Source organism: Trifolium pratense, linkage group LG1 (genome assembly GCF_020283565.1).
Source record: "Trifolium pratense cultivar HEN17-A07 linkage group LG1, ARS_RC_1.1, whole genome shotgun sequence".
NCBI lineage: Eukaryota > Viridiplantae > Streptophyta > Magnoliopsida > Fabales > Fabaceae > Trifolium > Trifolium pratense.
The window spans coordinates 14620254-14643980 of NC_060059.1; the positions used below are offsets into that span (position 1 = coordinate 14620254).

The 23727-nt window shown below is 33.0% G+C and overlaps 2 protein-coding genes across 4 annotated transcripts; both read right to left on the minus strand.

Annotated features, from left to right (window-relative positions):
- Window positions 1–1134, minus strand: LOC123888891. The gene has a single exon (XM_045938053.1). It carries the CDS (start codon window positions 1132–1134, stop codon window positions 1–3), a length of 1134 nt encoding a protein of 377 aa, XP_045794009.1.
- A 7704-nt stretch (window positions 1135–8838) lies between these two features.
- Window positions 8839–23305, minus strand: LOC123903155 (transcription elongation factor SPT6 homolog). Of its 3 annotated transcripts, XM_045953061.1 has the most exons (18): window positions 23027–23222; window positions 22828–22929; window positions 21979–22105; window positions 21470–21542; window positions 21203–21356; window positions 20861–20996; window positions 20529–20781; window positions 20240–20440; window positions 20029–20154; window positions 19537–19923; window positions 19324–19428; window positions 18474–19253; window positions 17681–17825; window positions 16430–17604; window positions 15616–15825; window positions 15043–15538; window positions 14389–14669; window positions 8839–8976 (listed from the first exon to the last, which is right to left on the minus strand). In XM_045953061.1, exons 1-18 carry the CDS (start codon window positions 23055–23057, stop codon window positions 8965–8967), a joined length of 4794 nt encoding a protein of 1597 aa, XP_045809017.1. In that variant the 5' UTR covers window positions 23058–23222; the 3' UTR covers window positions 8839–8964. The 3 variants fall into 3 exon arrangements, with proteins under 3 accessions (XP_045809017.1, XP_045809016.1, XP_045809018.1); XM_045953060.1 differs by lacking the exon at window positions 8839–8976 and having other exon boundaries at window positions 14131–14669; window positions 23027–23305; XM_045953062.1 differs by lacking the exon at window positions 8839–8976 and having other exon boundaries at window positions 14131–14669; window positions 21979–22102.
- Window positions 23306–23727: the final 422 nt, after the last annotated feature.

Below are 23727 nucleotides of genomic sequence, written 5' to 3' on the forward strand. Positions count from 1 at the left end.
TCAAACATAAGAGGATTCATAAGTAAGTTCAGATACAGTTGCACCACGAGACTTTTTACCCTCATGCCTCTTCTTACGGTTACCCCCGCCACAAGTTATCGAAATTTCACACCCTAAAACCGTTCCGAAGCACGAAAACAAACCATCACCTTTTCTTCCATTCTTACCTTTCCCCGTTTGTTTCACCACATCCTTCTCACCATTATTATTATTATTATTATCATACGCACCGGGCAACTCTATCGCTCTCCACCTATTATCCATCCTCGTGTTCAACATCTCCCCTCCATGCTGCTTCTCCGGTGGCCATTTCTCGAACATTGGACTTTGATTCACCGTCCTTCGTGTCATCTGCATTGGCAAAGGATACAATCCTTTTGCTATTGCAGCTGCCACCACAGATGGTGAAGGTCCAACATCCGAACAAAGTGATCCATTCGCGTTCACGATCACACCTTTCTTACCGGTCGGAACACCAATTTCAGATTCAGATTCATCATAATAACCATTTTTTCCATCAGGATTATAAGTATAATCATTAATCGTCGAATCATTTTTTTCACTTTGTGATCGCTGAAGGGTCATCATATTCGAATCATAATTACCTTTTTCGGTTTGAGTATGCTTTTTAGGGTTCCTTATATCATCATACTCAATGTCCGAAGCACTAAGCTCCGAATACATCGGCATGCTTCTCATCGTAGCGTCAACAAGATTAACCCCGATGTTAAGAATCCCTTGAGGACGACCAGAAGGACGACGAACCTGCAATGCAACGAAACGGATCTTCGATTTACGATTACCCGAACGAGGTAAAATATTGTTGACATGAATAGCTACGGTTCCGATGAGAACATCACGGAGCCAAGCCGAGGCGTAGAGTTCGACCATAATGACAGAATCTTCGCATTGAAGAAAATCATCTTCGACGCGAAAAACGAATTTTTCGTTCCATGTAGGGTTGTTATGACCATGAGGATCAGCTTGTGTGGTTAATTTACGTTCTGGATTGAGCCATGCAACTGCATATGCTTTGATTGATTTTGACACGAGTGGGAGGTCTTGTGCTGAAATAATGTTGATTTCTAGGAGTTGGAATGGTGATGCTAGCATTGAGGGTGCTAACAATGACATTGTTGGTTGCTGTGGCGGCGGCGACGACGACGGTGGCGGTTTTTGTTGTGGAAATTGAAATGATGATGTTATGGATGATTGATTGTGTTGGGGGCTGAGGCTCTGCCACAGCACCCTAAAGAAGGATAGATGAGATTTCTGTTTCTAACTGTCTATGGGATAAACAATATGATTTGGTTGTATTGGAAAGCTAAAAATGGCATAATATTATTTTTGGGTTTGATTTAGGTGAGAGAATGGATGAAGGAGGAGAGATTGGTGGTTGTTTGAGGTAATTTTGTTATGTTACAGGTCATGGACAAATGGTTGATTTCATTCCAATCATTTATTTAGTGAAAAAATAAATTCTGAATAATAAACTCTTTTCATAAGCATGATGATATATTTCTTTTATTAAATAAATGATATTTATTCGTGAACATTATTAGATTAAAATTGCTAAAAATGAATAACAACCTCACAACATCCATACTAATAGCATAAAGCGGTAAATTGCATGAACCTACATATCCGAAATATTCGATCAATCTTAAATAAATAAATAAATATCACACAAAGACGAGAAAACAAACTACACCGCATTTAGACAGGAAAACAAAATACACGCACTATAACTTAAAATCAAAACAAACAACTTCGCACTATAAGACGACGAAATCAAAAAAAAAAAAAAACACTAAATATATGTGGAAACACACTTCTTAATTAGCTAAAATTGAAAGAAAAAATAGTATTGTAAACATGATGATATATTTTCTTTTTTGGCAGTTCAACCGTGAGATAAGTAAAGTCTGATAAAGAATTGTTCATACCAGAAATCGAATTAATTTGGATTCTCCCAAACAATTTATTCTAAAAGAAGCTTATTTACCACTTCAGTAAGCTTATTTAGCACTTGAGTTTAATGTCTTAGTTAAACTTGATGATATATTTATTCATTTTGAAAATGAACAAAAATTGATATACTATTAGATCACGTCAATGTTGGTTCCGATTCTTCTCTGATGTTTCTAAATTCTTCGTTTCCTCTTTCTCTAGGGTTTCTTACCAGGTGATCAATTATTGAAAAGTTTGAATTTGTTTGGAATGCGGCGATTCAGGTTAATTTTGTTTTCGTTTTTTTTTTTTTGTGTTCAAGTTGTTATTTCTTTCAATTGATTTACTTATTTAATTTGATTTTTTTGCTTTTGAATATTTTGCTTATTATGATAGTTTGGAAATTGGTAGTTTGTTTGATTGTGGCTGTAAATTTTTCCTGTAAATATTGTGCCCTTCGCTTTGACATTTAAGGCTAGGATCAATTTTAGTTGCGGTGTTTTTATTCTTTAGTGAAAAAATATATTAAGATATTCATGGATTCGAATAATATATTTAGGATCCATTATAAAAGATTTGTTTCTATCTTTGTATTTTTTTTTATTCATTTTTCATTTCAAAACAAAAAGGTTTAAGAGGCGAAGGACAAAGACCCGACCTAGAAAAAGAGTGGAATTTATGGCGAAAACACTTTAATAGTCATATTTAATACATATATAAGAATGAGAGAATTGGACTCTAAGATTAAAACACTTAAGAAAAATAACTTTGTATTATTTTTAATTATTAATTTTAAATGATACATACGATTTTGTATACAGATGAGGAGGAAATACCTCGAGGTTGCTGCTAATAAAGATGGTTTGGTTTCTACGGATTTCCATTTTCTGGTCATGGTAGGCTATGGAAAAAAACTAATCAAAGATAAGTGGGTTTCCTTACTATATAGTAAGGAAATCTACGGGGATTGGATGGGCTGATGGAGGATATGGAAGAATACAAGATAAAGAAGAATTATTTTTAGATCTTTGTTAACAATTTTGTCTTTGACCTTTATAGCTTTGTCCTTCCCAACTTTGTCCTTACCAACTTTATTATTGTTTAGAATGGAATCAACATCAACATTAATACCAGAAATGATAGACATAACCTCATCAGGTATCTCATCAATGAGACTCTGAGTTGCAGTTGCAAATGAAGAAGAAAGGAAAAGGAACAAAAAAACTCTTTTCCCTTCTTTCTTTCTTTAATTAAGCATATCATCTTTCTATTTTATTTTATAGATTTTTTTAGTAAAATTACAATGAAAGATATAAAACTTGCAACTAGGTTAAAAGTAATAAGGATAAATTAATAACTTTAGTAGTAATCGATTTTAATATATTAATAGTAGATTAACGTATTTTCTTTGGTAATATAATTTGTAAATTTCAAAATAGTTTTTTTTTTACTAAACAATTCATCAAATGTTATCATCACTACACCAGTACAATATTCAAAAATTTAAAAGGGAGCAAAATACATATGGGTAAATAGGTAATTTAATATATAAACGGGTGGGTGAATGAGTTTCGGGTGTGAGTTTGATACTACCCAAACTCACACCCATATATTCGGGTGACACCCGAACCCAAACCCAAACCCAGTCAACTCGAATTTTTGTCAATAATATATTAAGTTATATTTTTGGAATATGATGACCTTAAAAGATAAACAATTAACAAATAATTTATGCAATTTTAAAAAGGACAAAACTTAAGTACAATATGCTAAATCCTGTTCCTATTATTCTCAATTTAAAAATGACACGGATTCTCTCTTTTTATTCCAATTAAAAAATGAATTTAAAGGATATACACATTTAGTGTAAAATTTTTTTACATAGACATTCAATAAAAATTCACCAATCTACTATATCAGCTCACTCTTATAAGATTATTTTGAAACTTGTATGACATAAAAAATAGTCCTAAAACATTACATGGTTATTATCACCTACCGCGGTAAACAATATAATTTGGTAAACAATATAATTTTGTTATGTTATAGTTGATGGACAAATGGTTGATTTCATTCCAATCATTATTCACTCCAAAATTAAATACTAAATACTAAACTATTTTCATAAACATGATGATATATAACTGGGTCTAAGTTAGCAAGGTGCACCTTTTCAGTTGGACAAAAATACCCATTTTTTTAATTTTTGAAAGAATAGAGCAACAGGGGCATTTCTGTAATTTACCCAACAGTACACGCGCCCCCACCTTCTTTTCCCACCCCCCAGGACACGTGGCAGCTCCTGATTGCACAAAAATCACGCGCGTGCATCACACGCGCCGACAGGCGCGCGTGGGTGAAGGCCACACGCGGAGAGAGAAAGCTTTTTGAAAAGGCAGGACACGTGTCAGCATATGATTGGCTGCGTTTATTTTTTTTTTCATTTAATACTTTAAACTCAATTATTTCATTGTAAATTAATTTTTTATTTTTTTATTTTTATACCAAAATTCATAATTTTTTTTTCTCTACAAATAGAGACTTGGTTCGTTTGATTTGGATACAGAAAAAAAAACCCAATTTTTCACTACCTTAATCTCATTTTTCACTACCTTACATCAACTCACTGAAACAATTCTACCAGGAAAATGGTTTCAGAGTACAAATCTCTGAAACCATTCTACAAGCTAAATGGTTTCAGAAGCAAATAACTAATAATCAACTTACTGAAACCATTCTACCAGCAAAATGGTTTCAGATTACAACTCTCTGAAACCATTGTACCAGATAAATGGTTTCAGAAGCAAACACAATTAATAAATTACTCACTGAAACCATTCTACCAGTAAAATGGTTTCAGAATACAACTATGTGCAACCATTCTACAAGCTAAATGGTTTCAGAAGCAAATAACTAATAATCAACTTACTGAAACCATTCTACCAGCAAAATGGTTTCAGATTATAACTCTCTGAAACCATTGTACCAGATAAATGGTTTCAGAAGCAAACACAATTAATAAATTACTCATTGAAACCATTCTACCAGTAAAATGGTTTCAGAATACATCTATGTGCAACCATTCTACCAGTGAAATGGTTTCAGAAGCAAACATTAGTTTTTAATTACCGTTTTATCTCATTTAATTAACTAAAAATAGTTTCAGGTCTCCAAAAATTTCATAAAATATACCAAAAGTTCCAGAATATTATCTACTATTTTCCTGGTATAATGGTTTCAGTGAGTTGGTTGAGTGGTGCGTGTTAAATTACAACACACAAGTAACGTATTTAGTAGACAAAAAATGAGATTAAGGTAGTGAAAAATTGCGTTTTTTTTCGGTGTCCAAATCAAACGAACCAAGTCTCTATTTGTAGACAAAAAAAAATTATGAATTTTGGTATAAAAATAAAAAAATAAAAAATTAATTTACAACGAAATAATTGAGTTCAAAGTATTAAATGAACAAAAATCACGTCCAGCCAACCATTTTGTGACACGTGTCCTACTTTTAAAAAGCAAATGTTTCTCTCTCCAGGTTGTAATCCAGTGTGTCTCAGGCGCTGGAATCTGATGGATCAGGATGATCTGGGCTGTCTGACTGATCAGACAGTCTTGATGAGATCAGATCTTGGCTGTCTGATGGAAATCAACGGTCTGTAACCATGGTCCTTCGGTACGCGCGCGACACTGGATCCGCGTCTATTAATGGTTTCAAAAGGTGGGGCACGTGTATATGGTTGGTAAAATTACAGAAATGCCCATGTTGCTCTATTCTTTCAAAAATTAAAAGAATGGGTATTTTGATCCAATTGAAAAGGTGCACCTTGCTAACTTAGACCTAACTAGGGTCTAAGTTAGAAAATCCCATATTTTTTTATATTATAGAAATGATATTTATTCATTTAACTTAATAGAGAATATTGATGTAATATAAATTCATAATCGCTAAAAATAAAAAAGATAAATTTGCGAACAAATTCACAACATTCATGTTAATAGCAAAAAGTGGCAAATTGCATAAGTCTGCATATTTTGAGGCTTAAGCATCCCTGACACACTATCTCGCCACCATATTGACAACAAAAAACTTTGAATATAACTATATAAGAACAAATTGAACCGTCGACTCTGAAATCACCGTTGGATCATAATAGGTTCACACCCCCAAATTATTAGGTACTGTATATTATTATGTTAGGAATGAGACTTTTTACAAATCAAATATTAAGGGGGTGTATTGGATTGAAATTTTATGATACAATTTTGGCAAAAAAAAGTCTTGATGATTTTATGAGATTTTGTTGAACTATATTGATTTTGTGAGATTTTAAAAACTTTTTTACAAGACTTTTTTACAATCAAGATTTTTAACACATGATTTGAATGAATTTTGAGAGATTTTTTTCAAAAGACTTTTTACAATCAAGATTTCATAATACTTTATATATTAGGAAATTTTTGTATATTTGGAAAATTTTAAAAGAATCAATAAATTTTAATAAAAGAAATTATATTTTTTTTGGGAATCCAAATATTAAAAAAAAAACTTACTTTTTTTTACATATATGTATCTAATCACTATTAAAAAAGTCACCACCACCACCATTGATGGGAAACATATGCAGATGAATGTGACGAAAAAAATTTGTTTGTCGTAAAAAGTTGTAATGAATCAAAAGTTTGTAAAAAAGATGTAGAATTTGTTAAAATATTTTTTGAAAAAAAAAAAAAAAATTGATAAGTAAAGAAGAAGAAAAAAAAAACTGGTATAATGACGATGAAAGTAAAAAGTCTTGGAGAGTTTGAAAAATTCTCAAGGCTTTGGTGAGATTGTTGAAAAAGTGAACAAAGAAAAGAAAAAGAGAAAACCGGGTACAGTGATGATGAACTACGAAAGTAATAAAGAAGAAGAAGTTTGATACAGTGATGATGAAAGAAAAAAGTCTTGGAGAATTCAAAAAAGTCTCAAGGGTTTTGGTGAGATTGTTGAAAAAGTCTATCAAGTGTATTTTCAACTAAAAAGTCTCTCAAAATACATTCCAAAAAATAATCCATCAAAACCGGTTGACTTTTGAATACCAATAAACATTTTGAATTGAATACCAACGGATTTTGTTGCCCCGGGAAAAAAATCTTGTTTGTCTTAATTGAATACCACAAAATTTATTTAACTTTTGTAAAACTCTTGATTGAATACCTCAAGATATTTTTGTCATAAAAAAGTTTTTTAAAATTCCATGAAATCTCAATCCAATACACCCCTAAGAAATATGAGAAATTCTTAAGTGAATCTTCACCTAAGCATTAATGATTAGGCACAACCAATCATATAATTACAACTAATTATTATATTAAATAATTACAAATAATTAATAGTGTAGTAATTAATAAATAATTACAAAATTTTGATAACTCATTTTTTTCTTTTCCTTATTTATAGAGATTTGGTTTTAATTATTTATCTACTAATTATATGTAATTATTTAATATAATAATGAGTTGTAATTATGTGATTTTTTTTTAATTATGTGATTTGTTGTGCCTAATCATTAATGCTTAGTGATGACTCACCTACGAATTTCTCAATATTTCTCAAGAAGTATATGATTTTTTTTTGTTTCAATTACTTCCTCGAATTAAGGGAATAATTGATATGATTAATTGTTTTTTTTTTTGCTATAAATATTGCTCTTGAGTATCACATTTTTATACATCATTAGGAATCATTAGGAATTAGGAAATACATTATGAAATTCTTCTAAAAATCTTTTTGGTTTTTTCTTCTTCGTTGAAACAATTTTCTTATATGGTCACATATTTTTTCACATGTTCAATTCCAAAATCTTATTTATTTTATTTTTGGTATGTTTTTTATAGTATGACAATACATTTTAATCATATATTTCTATCAATATGATTTTATGAGTTAGTTAGTCACATTTTATACATTTTATTTGCAGATATTATGATTTTATGAGTTAGTTAGTCACATTTTTTTACATTTTCTAGGGAACATATATTTCATATTTTCAATTCATACATCAATATGGGAGCCTATTTTTTATTGTAATTTCTACGGGAACGTATATTTCTTCGTATGCATTAATATAAATGACTTTTTTATTTTATAATTTCTACTTTTTTTTGACACATTATAATTTCTACTTAGATCTATATTTTTACTCATATTAATATGAAGACCTACTTATTTATAATTTTTTTACGGTAATTTTTATAGGTTCTATATTTTTAGTTATATATTAATACGAAGACCTATTTATTTTATAACTTTCAACAAGAACCTGTATATTGCTGCTTAAATATTAATACGGGAATCGTTTTTTTGTTATTTATATTGTAGTCCATATTTCTATTCATATATTGTTACACAAACTTTTTTTTTTCGTAATTCAAATTCACCTCAAAGTTTTTTTACGAAACCTCAAAGTCTCTTCCATATATTTTTGATCAACTTTACGATTCTTTTAGTGGAGAATAATATAAACAACAATTATGATATATTTTTAATTTGATAAGAAAAAATACAAACTATAGGAATCTTCCTTAAGAAGATCTATGACACTATACATAAATTTTACGGTTAGTTTTTTTTTATCAAAGGGTGTTATTTTAATTATTAAATTTTATATGATTATAAATATTTATGTAGTTGTCGTTAATTATCTTCTATTAACAATTAAAATTTCAATTTTTCAGTTTGAAGTAAAGTATATTATTTATTTCATATTACATTCAAAATTAAATGAGTTAAAATATTATATATATATATATATATTTTAATTTGACGTAAATTCTACGCATTTACGAGTTAAATCTACACTTCGATTTTACTAAGCCAAAACAAATTACGTAAAAACCAGATATTGAAAACCTTGTGGAATATTGGTTACAATAATGAGGCTTGGAAAGTCTGAGTAAGTGCTTACTCAAGACCAACCAACCACTATAGAAAGATACTGACAACCTTGTTCCTTTGAATCAAACTACAAATCAAACTACAACCCCTTCCTGTAAGCTAAACAAAGTTCTGAAGGTTCACCGGCCAGAGCCGCCACAGTCAGTTTCCAGACCATCCAATGTCGGCAGCCTTCTTGGAACCAGTTCCCCAGCCAGAGCTTCCATGTTCAGCATCGCTTGGACCAGCACCCCAGCCACTTTTGTCGTCAATACTAGCTCCACCTCCCCAGCCACTTTTGTCCCCAGTACTAGCTCCACCTCCCCAACCACTACCTATCAAAAAAAATAAAAAAATAAATCACATTTGTTGTCAAATATTAATTAATAAAATTATTTATGTGTACATCGGTCAATTTCTGGTGTTTTTTTCTTCTTTGGTGTCTTAAAAAAAGGTTTTCTCTTTAATAATTGATTGAAAATTTTCTCTTTACATTCAACTACTCACTCCGTCCCATATTATAAGAAAAAAAAATCACTTTTTTATGTTCAAAATTATAAGCAAAAAAACTAACTTTTATCATTTTCAAGATTTACTTTTATTTATTCTCATAAAATTAAATGCAAATTGCATTTAATTTACTCTCTCTCTTCTTTCCTCAATAATAAATAACCAATAAAAATTCTTTTTACATCTTCCCATGAAACTTTTTTTTTTCCCAAAAAGAGGCGTAGCAAAATGCTACCACCTCAAAATATATAAAACATAGAAGAAAAGAAGATGTATACAAAAGAAGGAGGGGGACTAGGCCAAAACCTCCTTAAGAACTAGAAAATCTAAAACTAGGTTTACCTAAACTATTGTCATAAAAAAAACTTCTAATTTCTGATGGAATGTCAAACCAAATGGTAAGCCTATCAAGATTCAACCCAATGTTTGCTAATCCATCAGCACATTGATTTCCTTCCCTATAAACATGTGAAACCACAAAATTCATATTTCTAGTTAGTAAGTGACAATTCATCCACCTGTTACTTAGTTCCCAAGGCACTAATTCGGATGACTTAAAGGCCATAACCACAAGAGTTGAGTCTGTCTCTAACCAAAGGTTATTCCAATTCCTACTATTGGCTATTTCAATAGCTGTCATGGCTCCACAAAGTTCAGCCATAAAAGCTGACTTTAGGCCTATATTCTCAGCAAAACAACATAAAGATTCTGCCTTGTGGTTTCTAAAAATACCGCCACAAGAAGATTTATGGTTGTTGAATGCACCATCTGTGTTACATTTTACCCAATGCTCTAATGGAGGTTGCCAAATAACCTCTTTGATGACTAGGGGATTTGGAGGATGTAACTTGACATTGAAACACTTAAGAATCATAAAATCTCTCATAGAAGAGGAGGAAACACAACTAGAAATGTTACCTACAAGGGAAGTGCTAGATATGATCCATGTTACTGCAGACTTCTAATGAGTAACTTTGTTGTTGAAACGAGCATTATTTCTAGCAAACCAGATGGCATTCAAAAGGTTAATTAGAGCAGCTTTGATTGTGATTTTACATTGAGGTGACCAACCATTGTCACATAAATGCCAAATATCATCCATGGATTGAAATTGTAAAGTTAAGTTCATAATAGTAGCTAACCAGCACCATAAATTACGAGCAAACTTGCATTCAAAGAAAATGTGGAAAGTAGTCTCAGAGTGATCATGACAGAGAGAGCACATAGAAGGCATACTGCAACCTTTTTCCATTAATTTTTCATCTGTGGGGACTTTATCATGCATTAATCTCCAAACTAAGAGAGATTTTGATGGAGGAATATCTTATTTCAAGAAAAACACAAAAAATCATACTTCAAATCATCATATTCCACTTTTCTTAATAAGTGTGATTTTTTTTTCCTTATATTATGGGATGGATGGAGTATGATAGAAATTTGCATTTATTTTTGTTACAAAAATTTGCATATATAACAAGTTTTTTTTGCTAAAAAAACAAGTTTATTTTTCGGTACCAAAATATTATCACATATAACAAGCTAATTATTACTGACCACCATCATCTACGCGACATTTAATAGACCGGACAAATATATTTCCCTAAATAAAAAATTCTTATAGTTTTTTTGGTACAAAAAAATCTTATACTTTTTTCAGTCAAAAAAAAATCTTATACTTAATACCGTAAAATAATCTTTTATAAACAAAATAAAAATTTGAAAGTCACAAGATAATGCATCATCTCCATTGATTTTGGTGTAATGAAAACCCCTTTAAATTAATTTGAATTGCTGGTAATTCTGCCGATTCAATGCACCAAAAAAATCAAGAGTTATCAATACTTAGGTATATGAACAATGGTGACTGTGTAATTGAAATCGGCGAGGAGAAGATATATTTTCAAACTTTGCTACGTTATATATTGAACAAGGAAACCAGAGAATTAGGTTTTTGAATTATTGAAATTGAAATCAATAGGATTGATCGAGTGAAAAGGATACATCGTAATTAAATAGAATTGTGTTAATTTAAAAACTATTATGAGCCTTAGATTAAATAAAATATATGGTTGAGATTTGGTGTCAAACTATTATGAGCCTTAATTAAATAAAATATACGGTGCTTATAAAAAATAATATACGATTGAGATTTGGTATCAAACTAAACTTTGGCACCTGCTGTCGACGAATCCTTACTCATTTTATAATATTATTGACTTTCTTCAAAAGATTATGCAAAATTAAACTGAAATAATAAAAAAATTACTTAATATTTCGGCACTAGCATTTTCGGCATTTCTGCCAGTTGAGTTAGGATTTGTGGACTGAGAGCTCATATTTTTACTCATATATATTAATACATAGACCTATTTTTTACGGGGTCTATATATGTTTTTTTTTTTTAATTTATACGAGATCTATTTTTTTAATTTATACATGAACTATATTTATATTAATATATTAATACGCGGTCTATTTTTATTTTATAATTTATATCGGGCCGGTAGTTTTACTCATGTATTAATATGAGTACTATATTTTTATTCAAATATTAATACATAGACCTATTATTTTAAAACTTTATACAATATACAAGGTTCTATATTTATTTTTGTTCATGCATTTATTTTAGGGAGTATATATTTAGCTTATCTAGAGATAATTCTAGGTCTCAGGATGAGAATAGATGAGTATATATAGAAAGTGATGATTCTTTAGAAATGTAGAGTGACCTATATAGGCCTAGGAATAACAACTTGGGGCGAGATATCCTCACCACGATGTGAAGATGACCGTTCCACCTATTTAGGGACATATATCTCACATGGACTATAATTTTGGTCTTCAATCTCCTGAGGTTTGACGGAGTTCATGCTTACCCCTTCTTCCATTTAGGGAAATATCTTCACCAGACCCTCTATCCGGACGGGCCTTTCATCATTTTTAGGCGAACAACCCACTTAGATGAGTTAGGTCTTAGGCGATGATGCCCCAATATTTTGTCCAGTACAATTTTATTTTGAGGGTATTGATGTGGAAATTAACTAATATAAGATAATTTTTTTAGGTTATTTTTGTTTCATATTTATTTACAATAGATATTATGAGATTAATTTAACTCTTTTTTTTTGTTTGCTTGGAGGCCTTCAAGAGTATATATTTTACTCATATATTAAGGGACATGCGTTATTTTTCTATAATTTATATGAGGGTCTACTTTTTTATTTACTTACGTGGGGTTATATTTATATTCATATATTAATACGGGGCCTATTTTTATTTTGTAATTTCTGTAGATTTTTTAGTAATTTATATGAGACTTATATTTTTACTCATATTATCAGGAGTATGGATGACAATTTGACACATCCCCAATAGGCGCCCACAAAAAAACCCATGACGGATAGGGTAAAAACGTGTATGTTGGGTACGGGCACGAGTATAGGTAATTACCCATAAAAATGAGCGGGTATTGTTGCGGGTACGAGTACCTTAGTACCCACCCCACGTCATACCCACAAAATATTTATTTTTTTATTTTATTTATATTATTATATAATAATATATATGTATATCAATTTTAAAAAATTAAACTCTTATACATTTTTAATAAAAATGTTTATTTATAAGATTATGCAAATCCAATGTGAATATGTCAACAAATATATGAATTTTAACATGAGGTTAGTAATGATTTTGTTTATAATTTTTTATTAAAATGGTATGATTTTTTATAATTGATCAATTTATTTTTCGCAAAAATGCGGGTAACAGGTACGGGTATGGGTACTTAGGTGCCCATAGGGTATGGGCACAGGTATAAAGGTTGTCACCCATGCAGGGTTTGGGGACGAGTATATGTATTTTTTTTAAACTGCGGGTATGAGGATAAGTAGTATAGTACCATACTCATACTCTACCCATTGTCATGCCTAATCAAAAGGATATTGACATGTACAATTAAATGATATAAGTTATACATGGTTGTATATTTATTTAATATTTTGTTTCATATTTATTTTACTAATGATATTATGAGGAATTTTTTTGTAATTTATATGAGGCTTATTTTTTTTACACATATATTAAGATAAGGCTTATATTCTTACTCATATAATAATACAAGGGACTATTTTTTTTTTTTTGTTAATTAATATGGGCACTACTATCCGGTTCAAACTTTAAAAAGTAAATTTTCACTTGAAGTGTTGTCTACTTAAACTTCGGTTAGTCTCTTCTACTTCAAATTCTATTGTGTAATATTTTTTGAGTTTAATGAAGATGCACTGACAATGTAAAATAATTTTACACTATCATGTAATAAAAAATTATCAATTTGATACGTCATATCAAGAAAGTGGGGTGAAGTGACGGAAAACATGGTTGTTATTGGTTGACAATATAAAATTATTTTACACCATTAGTGCATACTCATTTTTCTCATTTTTTATGTCGTTTTCGTTTTCTTTTAAATTATGAATTTTTTTTTCCAGTTTTCTTATGAACTTAAATCAAGCGAGTTTTAAAATCGGACTAAACCGGTTGGTCCGATCAGTTGAACGGTGTCTATGTCCGATTCATATCGGGTTGAAAACTGATATACTACAAAATTTTAAAATTGGAAAAATCAAAGAAAAAAATCGTCGTTTCGGTTTACGTCCCTTAGTTTTAATCTATTTCTTTTTGTCTTAATAAAATTTTAGCATAAAATTAAACAAAAAAAAATAGCATAAAAAAAATTAATTTCAAAATAAAGAATAAAGAATAATAATTTCAAAAAATTAATTTATAAGTCACACAATAATTGTTAAATTTGTAAAAATCAATTAGGCCTTTCTAGCCCGTGCTTGGCACGGGTGTCCACCAGATATTGAAAACCTTGTGGAATATTGGTTACAATAACGAGACTTGGAAAGTCTGAGTAAGTGCTTACTCAAGACCAACCAACCACTATAGAAAGATACTGACAACCTTGTTCCTTTGAATCAAACTACAAATCAAACTACAACCCCTCCCCAACCACTGGTTCCACCCCAACTACCAGGAAATGCTTCCCTTCCGGGGGAATTTTGAACCTTAGCCCCTGGAAAGTTGCTCAAATTATCATCCCTGTCTTTTGTAGCAGCAGATCCCCATCTGGTTGCACCATCATGCCTTTCATTGTTAGAGTTGTGTCCTCTACTGCTATTGTTATAAGAACCACGACCACGCCATCGTCCACCACCATATGGACGAGGCACTCCACTAGGGTGTTCATCTCGACTCCCATTGTTTCTGTAATCAGGCCGTCCTGTAAAAATGAAGAAACGAGCAGAGTAAAATTTTGAATAAAAAGAACTGGAGAAATGACAAATGAAAGCAATTAGTTGGATGACATGTAAACTGCAGACTAGGACATAAGGTAGAAGTACAACAAACAATATTCACATAAGAGGAAATCAGTAATGTTGATAAACAACAGAAGATTTGTGATAACTAATCATGTATAATATAATAACAAAGCAGGTGTAATACTAGCAGATGACATCCAAACAAAAAAAATAAATTCACTTCATGCAGCAAAGCTGCTAGAGCACATATACGCCCAGTGGCTCAACACCCAACTATTTTCACCAATAATATAGTAAAACAACAAACTAAAGCTGAATTAAAATCCCATGTACCTGTTCTGGAACCAGGAGTAGAAGATCGGTCCCTATCATACGAGTGACCTCTCCAGCCACCCTCGCTGTTGGAACCACCCCAGCCACTACCCACAGATGTCCCTGATGAGCCACCAGTTGCGGGGCTTTGCATTGGTACCATTGCAGCTACAGATCTAATGGAAGGTGCTGAATCATTTTGTGGATCATCAATGTGCCTTTGAAAATATGCCACAAGCCGGTCAATATCCTCGAACATCTTTTTGCGAAACCTGAATCCTTTGGGATAAAGACCAATGTACTCATGGTGTGGATTTGTACTTCTTATGTAAGTCAATATAAATGTGCCAGGATGTTCATGGGAGATGACAAAACTATAAACTATGCGCATGGGATACTCTGCCTTTTCAATCCTCAAAAGTTCATCAACTTCTGTTTTCATACCCGTCCTGAACTTGCGATAATTTAACATTGTTTTTAAGTGAGTCACCAAGGGATCAACATATCGGTCCATAACCTAGGAAATAATTAATAGGAAAGAGTAACTCATAGTGTCACAAGAAAGGTATCCAGAAATACAGGGGAGTACCTTACCTCATCTAAATCCTCAAAAGTGTCGTCTCCAATTTTTAGTGTCTTTCCGATTCGAAGTAAACTTGTGATATCCTTGAGTTCCTTCCCACCTTCAACTATATCTTTATGGGCATATACTCCATCGTGAATTTTAAGAGTCAAAGTAAGGTATGAAGGACCCCGGGAACTAGGACGGAAAATACTTTCACCAGGATCCTTGTCCGACAAGAACTGCATAAAGACAGAGGTAAAGTTAAGCATGCACAAAATCATATCATCAAACACAAATCCAATGACCAATTTAACCTTTTTCCTTGTAATTAGTACATGCTGCTTAGAAGATAGTGACATAGTGTTTTAGAGATAAAATCGTAGTATTGCATAAATGTTTTTCCTAAGTTTTGTTATTTTTTATCATCTAGATTAATATATTAACAATAATAGTTCTAACACCAAGAACATACCAACTTTAGGAACTAGAACTATGGTAACTAAGGCATCTAATTACAAGATTCAAGAGAAGAAAATTCCCTAGGTGCAACAAATATTGCAGCTTATTCATCAATACAAGCAACAAATAAGTGGCAAATGTCCTAGGTGCCGTATGTATGCTTCTTCCTCAAAATAAATCTATAGAAAGTAGGTACATCCAAACCAATAAGTATCCAAAGAATATTGCGCTACAAAGATGAATCAACCCATTGAGTCTAGGAGTCAAATAAGTTTTTTGTAACCAAGGATTCAATGCAATATTGCAGGACAGATTGGCATTGGCATGTGTATATGCAGAGTTAAGAAAAATTCACAACATACAAATTTACTAAAAAAAACAAACCTCCATTGCTTCGTCTGCAGTTATGTTCTGAAAGCGTGGATGAACAATCATCCTTGGCTTGAAATGCTTCTTTGCACGCTCCTTTTCTTTCCGGGTTTTGTCTTGCTCACTCGGTAAGGAGCTCCGGTCTTCATGGTAATAGGGATCGAAATCATGGTTGCTCTGTAACCGATCACTTCTCATTTCACTATCTTTACAAACAAGGAAGACTTGATACCTGTTCTTTTGAATTGACTTGATTTTACACGTGAGCATGTCACCTTCATGTAGCCTATCAGATAATTCAATTATATCTCTCCAGTCATCTGTATAGTCTTCTTTCATAAGGATTCCAGTCATTCCCGATTCAAGACCACATATTGCTTTCTGAGCTTGCACTCGGCGAACTGTAACCTGGACTATTTTACCTTCAGCAAGAGTCTCTTCAGTCTCACCTGATATCATATAGAACTCCTCATCCTGACTTGGTTCTTCATATTGCTTACGCCAATCTTGAAAACCATGAATCAATTCTCTTTTTATATCATAGAAAGTTTCAATTTTGTCTTGACGATTATTTGCAGCAGCGTATGCCTCAACATCCAGGTTTTTCAAATAACTAGGTCGATCTCTCACATGTTCTATGGCCATCTCTAGTGCATCATCGTCATCATTTGCATCACCTGTGCCATCCTCCTCATACACATCTTTGGCCAACTCCTGTGCAAGAATATACGATTCTGGATGAATTCGTGTATCATCCAACAAGTCAATAAATTGGCTGCTGCTAGCAGCCAATCCACTTCGCCGAACACGCAAGAAACCAACCGCGTTGACAAACACCTTTTTACCAAGTTTTTGTTCTGTCAAAAAGTCCTTCCGGGTAAAAATTCCGCCAGCTCTAACCAGTGATCTTTGCAAGGATGCAGCCTTTCGTGGACCAAGCCCCGAAATAAATTGTAACGGAGCAAATAACCATTCGTGGCTTATTGCTAAATTAATGTCTAAGCCAGCCTGATTGGTCACATCTACCATAACCTGCTCAACCATCCCAATTTTATCATCCGGGTTGAGGAAACTCTCCAAAGGGCTCAATTTCCATGATAATATTTCCTTTCTGGGCCCACATAATGTCGCAACCATTGCCAATGGGTTCTGGAGAAATCGACCAAGAGCAACAGCCCGTCTCACTATACCTGTCAAAGCAACAAAAACAGGATAAGGTACAGAATTCATTAAAGAGGGGCAGCATACACCCAACACAATATTTACCTAGCTGCTGCGAAGGAAGCTGTTCAGAGGAAATTCGAGAATTTTCATAAAGACGGGGCAGAGATTCATCTCCATACACAATGCTGAGCCCATCCATATCATGCCCAACATCTCTAGGGTTTTCGTCGATCATCTTATAAATAACCTAATAGAAGAGCAAACCAACAGATGAGACCCACAATACAAGGGGTTTTCTATCATGTGCACATTTGCACATATTAAGAAGTTCAAAATAGTAAGTTTGTATTGGAACTTATGCATTTTATATTAAATGTATAATTTTCTAATAGATGATTGTTGTTTTTCAATAAAAAGTTACTACTTTTAGTTACTTTAACATGTACAATATTTCACATGTTAGATAAACCCACAATACAATAACAACATAAGTTGTTTTCACTGGGGGCAAAAAAATCATCATAATTCCGATTGAGGACACCATGACCAGGCCATTTTCTAAAGCTTAACAGTAACTATCACATGTTACCCAGCAAAAAGTAAACATGCACTGATTTTATTCATGAAATAAGTTTACACCAACTCCTATACTAACCCAAAAAGTAATTTTGAAATTCAACACAGAAGTATACCAAACTACTAAGTGAAAGAAAGATTGGAGGGAACAGAATGGGGATGAAAATGGGAATAAGACTGACAGCTGATCAAATATCATTTCCATGTTCGGTAAGGTGATACAGAAGTAAGCATTCCTAAAATTATAGGTACCGGAATTGCATCACAAAATTTACCATAATATAGATGTAAACATATAAACCAAGCTACAACCTCATACCTCATATATATCTTCTTTCAAACGAGTGCAAGACAAGTTAGCTGCTCCTAAAACAACAACATGTGGTTGGTGATCTGTCATAAACTTCAAGACACGTTCCTGGTCATTCTTCTTCCTTTGTTGGTCATGGACGTTCTGTGACCTTAAAGTAAGTGACCCAGTGTATAACACATCTTGCACTTCTCCCGAAGAATCTAACATAACAAAAGTTGTTTGTGGCTTTCCGGGGCCCCAACAGCAAGCCATAACCCTAGGAGCAGCCTCATCATCCGAGCTAAGATCATTTTCCTTCTGTTGATAAGGCCCCACAGAAACCTTATTCCAAAAGGCCTTCCCATACTCCATAAGTACCCAATGCTTTGCTTTGCTTGCTAAGATGCCCCTTGCTTCTTTTTCCATTGATGGTAAAAGAAATCGAAAAATTGCATCCTGAAGTATCAGCTTCCTCTGTTCATTCCACAATTGAGCAGATCTGCTAACACTATCACTAACATAATACTCATTGAATTGGTCTATTAACTTGTTAAGATGCTCTTCAGGAAGCTTAATAGTAACTTGAATGAGTTTGTCCTCTTCTGCCTTCTGTATAAGGAGCCATTGGGCATCCAGAAATTTAGACAAAGGCTTCTCTCGCAGCCACTTCACCCCAGAAAACTGATGGAATGAATCTATGGTTATATTTCCATCGGCAGTAGGGGAAGTTGACACCACAGCGTGGTCAATAAAGTGGCTACGGACATGTTTCTTTATGCTAGGCTCACAAATTATCTCAACGGCTGCCTGGAACAAAATAACCGTATCATCAGACAATGGACGCGTTTTAGTATTATAAACAGTCACAGATACATACCATGTGTCTAGCACATTTAAGTACTTCTTCAGGGGTATTGTACATAGCACATGTGAAGTTAGAAGCCACCTCTTCTGGTGTTTCCTTTGGGTCTTCCAACTCTTGCTGCAAAAGAGGGCAGACAAAACCTTTAGTTTATGGTTAAAATAAAGAGCAGTTCTTAATTTCTATACCAAAAAAAAAAAGAGAAGTTCTTAATTCAAGCATACTTACCAGCTGAACTACAGATAGACATAATCCAAGTTGCTCAGAACTACAGCCAAACCTGCTTGCAACCTCCCACAGACCCGCCTTACTGAAAGAGCTGTACATTGACTTCCGTTTTGGCCTTTTGTACTGTCCTTCATCAACACCAGCTTCACCTGGTGGGAAATGTAAGTTGAACTTGGAGTCAACATCGTCAACCTCCCTCTCTGATTCTACCTCTTTCAGTGATCTCATAACTGATTCAAACAATTGCCTATTTAAGTTTAGTCTTGTTTCATCGTATACACGACGAGACTCTTCTTCAAACCGTTTATTGTAGTATTGTTGGAGGGCATTCTTCCGCTTCTGAAGAAGCAACCACTTCCTGTTCAGGTCCTGTAGAGCCCAAAGTATCTGAACAATGCACAAGGAATCAATTTGAAGAGTTATTATCATGTTATAAGTATAAAAAAATATATATTAATAAAATAATAGACAGAAAAATAAATCATAACAGACCTTGTGCCATTTTAGAGTAGGTGTCTTGTCATTCTTATCCGAATTCTCATCACCAGCTTCAGGCCGCTCCAGGTCTTTCAATAAGCTTAAACACTCCTCTTTCCGATACATGGCAATAAAAGGAATCTAAAAGAAGAAAATAATTGCATGTTAGGAAAATAAGGGTAATGTAAGCTACAGATGCAAATCTCATGGATCAGAAAATACTGACATCTAATTTTTGCACGTGATGCAGTTCCAAAAATCTGACAATATCATCCTTGTCAATTGGTAGCTCCTTATCTTGAGAGCTTGAATCTTTCTTGCCAATCCAAGGGACTGCCCCATCTTTAAGTTGATTAACTATCCACTGACTCTCTTCATCTATACTACTTCCATCCAGTGAAGGAGCACCGGTACTCTCCTCCGATATCTACAAGGAAAAATAAAAGCTCATCTAACAAGAACGCACCTAATTAACACGGAATTTTTTATCTTATTCCACAGAAATCTCAGAAGACCTGCATTCTCTCTGGAATATCAAGCTCCCTAATCCGATCATCGTTCTCTGTCATGTATTTCTCAGAGAGAACAATAGGCTCAAATTCATCTTCAAGTCTAGTCTCTTTATAATCATTCTTTTCTCGACTTTGATGGCGAGCCTCAAGCAACTCGTCGACATCGCCAAATAATTCTTGAGCTTCTTGTAAAGCTGAAGATGAGACTCCAGGCGCCTGCCTAATCCTTCTTACACCCTTCGGCTTCCTAGTCTTACTAAAATTGCAGTAACAGAACATTCAATAATAATGATGATAATCTTAATGATAAAGAATAAATCATGCATTTAAAATACCTCACAGGGGCTCCGTTCTCATCAACTTCTTCTTCATCCACAATAAAGTCGGCCATTTCATCTTCATCTCCGATGTCGGCATCCTCCTCCTCTTCTACTTGCTCCTCCTCTTCAGCAATGTCTTCAAGATGAGATCCTGAAAAGCATGTTTGTTTTTTGGTGTATTTTTCAGCATACAATTTCAACAATGCATTTCAAAATAAATTTATACTAATTGTGTTTTAAGTAATTTCACATTAAAAATTATGCTACACAAGTCAAATCAAACACAGAACTAATTTTCACCAACTATCGAATGATGTCAATAAAAAGCCAATAACACAGACCAGGACTAGGACATACCTTCATCATCGCCAAATAAACTGTGTTTAAGCTTCTCCTCGGCAGTTCGCCCAACTTTACCACTTCGAAAAAACTCCTCTTCATCATCTTGTCCAGAGTGCCCCTCCTCAGTGTCCCTTTGGCCCTTTTTCAGTCGCTTGAACTTTTTGCTGTCCTAATAAAGGCAAGACGGAAAATGTTTTCAATAAAATGTTCATTAAGCAAAGTATTAGCAACTTAAAGGCCAACATCAATAAATAACAAAAATATATACAAAAGTTAGAAAACCTTTCGACGATGAATATTGATATTATTGTCCTCCAGCAACTCATAATCATCTTCATCAAGGACATACTCCTCCCTAAAATAGCAGGAACGAATTTGATTAGAAAATGAAATGTATATGTAACAATTTTAAACAAAAGGTGCATATGAAAATATACATCCAACATTTGTCAATCACATGTCCATCTGCTCCAAGAGGGAAAGAGAGAAAAAGAACAAGAGCGGATGCCAGACCATGCGCATTGCAATCGACATGCATGTCATGATTTTATAAATAGTAGAATAAAGAATAAGATAATACAAAAAACACTTGAAAAAGTTTGGATGAAAAAGTTTGGATGAAAAAGAGTTATCAGTTACATGATGCAAGAGAGATTATACTCACAGCTTATCTAGATTAATATAAAAACTATCTACATATTATCAAGCATTGTTCTTTGTTTTCTGAAAACATGTTTATTAATATCAACCATTAGGATAGGTGGAAAGAACATAAAGGATAAAGAACCAACTTTTTCTTCCTCTTTTTCTTCTTCTGACGCTCTTCGTCACTTTCTGCTCTTTCTTCTTCATCGTGCTCCTCTTCTTCCTCAATGTCATCAACTATAAATCCATCCTTTTCATATTCATCCTGCCCTTCTGAAGTGAGGGGGGAAAGAAAAAATAATATCAGCACAATAAGATAGCATCAAATAAACCCCATGTAGAGATAATTCCATGCACATGACTAGCTCTACAGTCCACACAGAAAGACACCATCCGAATAAAAGTTCATATAGCAGCAGCAAAAACAAAATGAAATATCTCAAACATTCAAACATGAAACAGAGAGAGATGCAATTATTAACAAAAATGGAGATTGACTTTGATGGTTGAGAAAAATAGAGAGGATTCCAATGGAAGTAATCAATTCCCTTCGTTTCCCACAAGTTCCCACATACCAAACTAGTCTTGGCACAATGCATGAGACTTAGCTTTCACCTTTCATAGCCAGATACAACAAATCTCATCCCAACAGAAAAAAAACAACATAGCCGCATCCATTTTACATGTATTTTCAGTTTTCTTCATACAAAACATCAAAATTGCAAATTTGCTTCCGTTTCCAAACTTACACCACGCCAATCTAACAAAAACAACTTTCCAGCACTCACCAAAAGCCACAGTCCGTACCAGCATCAAACAATGTAACATAAGAAAACCCTAATTTGAATGCCGAAACCCTAATATTCTCAAAAATCACCAAAACAACGCCGCCACTGAGCACAAAAAAGCAAATATCGAACCAAAAAACCAAAAAAAAAAAACTCAAACATCGAAAATCACATAAATTTGTACTGAATCAAAGTTCATATTCATACCCTCTTCTTCATCCTCATCATCGTCATCCATCTCACGACCTTCTTCCTCCAATTCTTCACCATCAACAGGCTCTCTCTCTTCCATATCGACCTCAACCTCATCTGCAGACATTGAATAACCGAAAAAATTAGGGTTCCAACAAAAAACCTAGAAACGCATCGAAGATGAGAATTTATAGGGGGAAATTCTAGGGTTCACCTTCGTCGTCAGAAATTACACCTCTAGGCATGATTGAAACGCAGAGAGAATGCAAAATTGGATGTAGCGAAAGAGAAATCGAACGATGCAGTTATGGAATGAATGCGATTGGGATACAGAATGAGAAAAATGAATCGAAGCGAGAGAGTTTTCGAGTTTCTAATAAACAAAACGAGTGAAGAATCAATATATCAAGAACACGGTGTTGTGTGAATATTTATACTTAGCGCGGAGTATTGGATTATGATTTCCCAAGAAAATTTTAAAAAAAAAAATCTTTTTAAAAGATTTTGTGAGATTGTATTTATTTTATGAGATTTTAGGGGGGGAGTATTAGGGGGGAGTATTAGATTAAGATTTCACAAGATAATTTTAGCAAAAAAAATCTTGAAGATTTTAAAAGATTTTAAAAGATTTTGTGAGATTGTATTGATTTTATGAGATTTTAGAAGATTTTTATGAATGACTTTTTCAATCAAGATTCTTAACACAAGAATTTGTGAGATTTTATGACACAGACTTTTGAGATTTTGGAGTACTTTATAGACTTTTAAAATTTAAATGAGTCAATAAATTCGATATAAATTCCTTCTAAAATAATAATGAATCAATCAATGAAAATTAATCATTCCTTAAAAAAATCAACAATCATTAATATAATAAAAAAATCAATGAATAAAATTCTACAAAAAAAAATCAAT